Source organism: Mus caroli, chromosome 3 (assembly GCF_900094665.2).
Source record: "Mus caroli chromosome 3, CAROLI_EIJ_v1.1, whole genome shotgun sequence".
NCBI classification, from domain to species: domain Eukaryota; kingdom Metazoa; phylum Chordata; class Mammalia; order Rodentia; family Muridae; genus Mus; species Mus caroli.
In genome coordinates this window covers 107,050,989-107,054,072 of record NC_034572.1, presented here as the reverse complement: position 1 = coordinate 107,054,072, position 3,084 = coordinate 107,050,989, and the positions used below count along the sequence as shown (strand labels likewise).

Below are 3,084 nucleotides of genomic sequence, written 5' to 3'. Positions count from 1 at the left end.
GAGTACATATTGTGTGAGTTCCTTTGTGATTGTGTTACCTCACTCAGGATGATGCCCTCCAGGTCCATCCATTTGCCTAGGAATTTCATAAATTCCGGTTACCTCAATTGTACCTTTCGAATATGTCACCCAACTTCCTTATTGTCCTCTGCATAAAAAGTCTGATGCTCAATTCAAAAATTACACTCAGATTCCACACGATCTCTCCTGTGTGTTTGTCATTCATCCACACTTTGCCCACCTGAGTCGAGAGACCCGTTCCACGCAGACACAGGGACCCAGAGGGTCTGCGGCATTGGGGATAGAGAATTTGCTTGCTCCAGCTGACACAGTCTTGGTGCTCTGATTCTTTTACTGAGCTCTGAGTTCTTACTGTTCTATAGCACAAGGTTGAGGGACTTCCCATTCTGTGGAGAATACATAATGGATCTTTCTGCATTTAACTGGGTTGAATTCCAATTAAATATTAACTTTTTTTTTCCCCCAGGGCTTTGTCAGCCACTTTACAGACTGGTCTTCCTGCTGGCACATACTGTGATGTCATTTCTGGAGATAAGGTCGATGGCAATTGCACTGGACTTAGAGTAAATGTTGGCAGTGATGGCAAAGCTCACTTTTCCATTAGTAACTCTGCTGAGGACCCATTTATTGCAATCCATGCTGACTCAAAACTGTAAGAATCAAATTAAAGACATGTAGACAGCACATCAATTGAGTCTGCTTTTTTTTATGTGCTCCGTATAATAGTTTTAATTTCTATTTTCTTTTTTATTATCATGTGTGCGTGTTGCTGTGTCTGTCTGAGTACTGGAATGTATGTAGGATATTTAAACAATCCTGTGCCATGCTGTAACCTCTCTGCCTTTTCCCATGAGCTGTGGGGATCTAACAATTCATCAGGCTTCCCTGAAAAGTACTTTATCTGCTTTTGTATGTCCCTTAATTCTTAGATTTCATTTCCTTGTAGTAAAAACCATAAGCAATAAACGTGAATAAGCAAAAATCACAAAACTCACATAGAATCATCATCATCTAACTACACGTAAGATCTACTAAGCATTAGAATGTCTCAGATATCTGAATGTTATACAAAGCAAAATATACTATTTTTTTGCACTGCAAACACAACCTTCACTGATCAATGATTAGTAAAACATATCAATTAGACCTTTATTTCCCATGTATCCAGTCCTTTTTCTGCTTGCCACATATTTTTGGAGGGGTTATGTCCCATTGGACATTGAAAGACTCATCTGAGGCAACACTGGTGAAGAATAGTGGCTCTTCTCTTAGCAGCTCATTTTCTAATTCTCCTTCAGTAGTATATTCAGAAATATTTAGCAGGCACTGTGCCAATTTGATATGAGAATAGTATGTTGTTTCCCAGTATTATAATTTTAAATGCCACAGATTTATGGGCACAACTAAAAGTCCTCTAAGAATTGTGTCAAAATTCAAATCACAAAGGTATTAGCTACCTCTATAATCATTTAGCTATTACTGGATCAAACAAATAAATGCTTTTGTAATTAAATCATAAATACAGAATTTTCCTCATTCTTTTATCTCCTTCCTCCACTCTCCCCTTGCTTCTTCTTGAACTCATAGTTTCTTTTTAAATTTTTTTGATTTAAGTTTTCTTGTATTATGATGAAAAGATACATAATTTCAATTTATCTGAATTTGTTAACATTTAGTTTCTTTTTCTTAAATATTAATATCTATCTATATCAATAGATAAGTGCCCAATACATTAGTATTTTTCTTAATTTTTTTCTTACACACACACACACATCACTCACACATACATTATGATTAAACAATATATATACATGTTTCATGTATATGTTTATATATATGATTAACTAACATTTATACACTATACACACACATATATATATAGACAAATATATATGTATATATATATTCCCAAATACATAACTAAAACATGCTATACATATATGTATCTACTATCTAACTGGACTGGAGGCTTTCTCTCTAAGAGGGAAATATCTGGTTCTGTAATCTTAGCAAAACACCCATGACCTCTGAGGCTATGAATCTTAGGGGAGAATATGCCACTGCCATTTTACTAACCCAGTGTAATTCAAAAATGTTTATAACTAGTTATCCTTGTATACAAATATGTCTAAATCTGACTTTCCATTAAAGAAGCTTTTCTGTTTTTCTCAAAGCAGATTTATTTTTAACAAAAAGATGCCGATATATGTATATATATATAATATCAACAGGTTAAAGAACAGAGATCAACTGTGCTGTGTCCAGCTCCAATTGATACCTCTATAACACTGGGCCTGCACCTCAGGCTTAAGGAAGATCACACAGTAGGAAGCAGAAAGTTAAGAGACAGAGTACCAGAATGTCTGGTGTGCGATTGTGTCATCTAGAAACGACATGAAAGTTCAACTGTGCTACCTCAAAATCACTGGATAATTAAGACTTAAACAGGTACATCATGAATAGACATGCTAAGGTTGAAGAAGCTAAAATCACAGGATCCTACCCTTCTGCTACGTAATCGAGGAAATTATTAACTGCTGAGAAAGAGAATAAATTTTCCCTGGATTTATCCCTTTTGCTTATCTAATACCAAGAGGTCAGACCAGATATCATATACATACATGCCAAATTTCCATCATGTGGGAGGCAGATATATCTCTATGAGTGTATACAGCCTATTATATATTCAAAATTCCAAGACCTTGCCTCAAGAACTCAATAAAATAAATAAGTAGGGTATTTTGATATATATCATGAATACTTTGGATTTCAATCTCCAGTCAGATATATAATAGATGAAGATTTCTCACATTTTTCTTATTTCCTCTTAATGCATTTGAGTGCTTTTTCATTTTCAGAATCCTTTGCAGTATAGTGAGGTCATGTCATGGCTGATCTTATGACTGTTCAATAGAAATAAAACACATAATGTTTATACCTGATCATATAGTAACATAGAGTGGACATATTTTTAGCTTTTGAGCATTTGCCATGCTTGTTCCTACAGTTGCTCCACCAGTTTGCAATGTCTTTCTTAACTCTTTTTCATATATATATATATAT

At 34.7% G+C, this 3,084-nt stretch overlaps 1 protein-coding gene across 3 annotated transcripts in view; it reads left to right on the top strand.

Annotated features, from left to right (window-relative positions):
- LOC110291309 (pancreatic alpha-amylase) overlaps positions 1 to 711 on the top strand; it is a 10,732-nt gene extending 10,021 nt beyond the window's left edge. For 2 of the 3 annotated variants that reach the window (XM_021158384.1, XM_021158383.1), the window contains one exon: positions 488 to 711. In XM_021158384.1, coding sequence (XP_021014043.1) covers positions 488 to 677 — 190 coding nt within the window. In that variant the 3' untranslated portion in view covers positions 678 to 711. The remainder of the gene's footprint in view (positions 1 to 487) is intronic. The other variant, XM_021158385.1, reaches the window with a different exon arrangement.
- Positions 712 to 3,084: the final 2,373 nt, after the last annotated feature.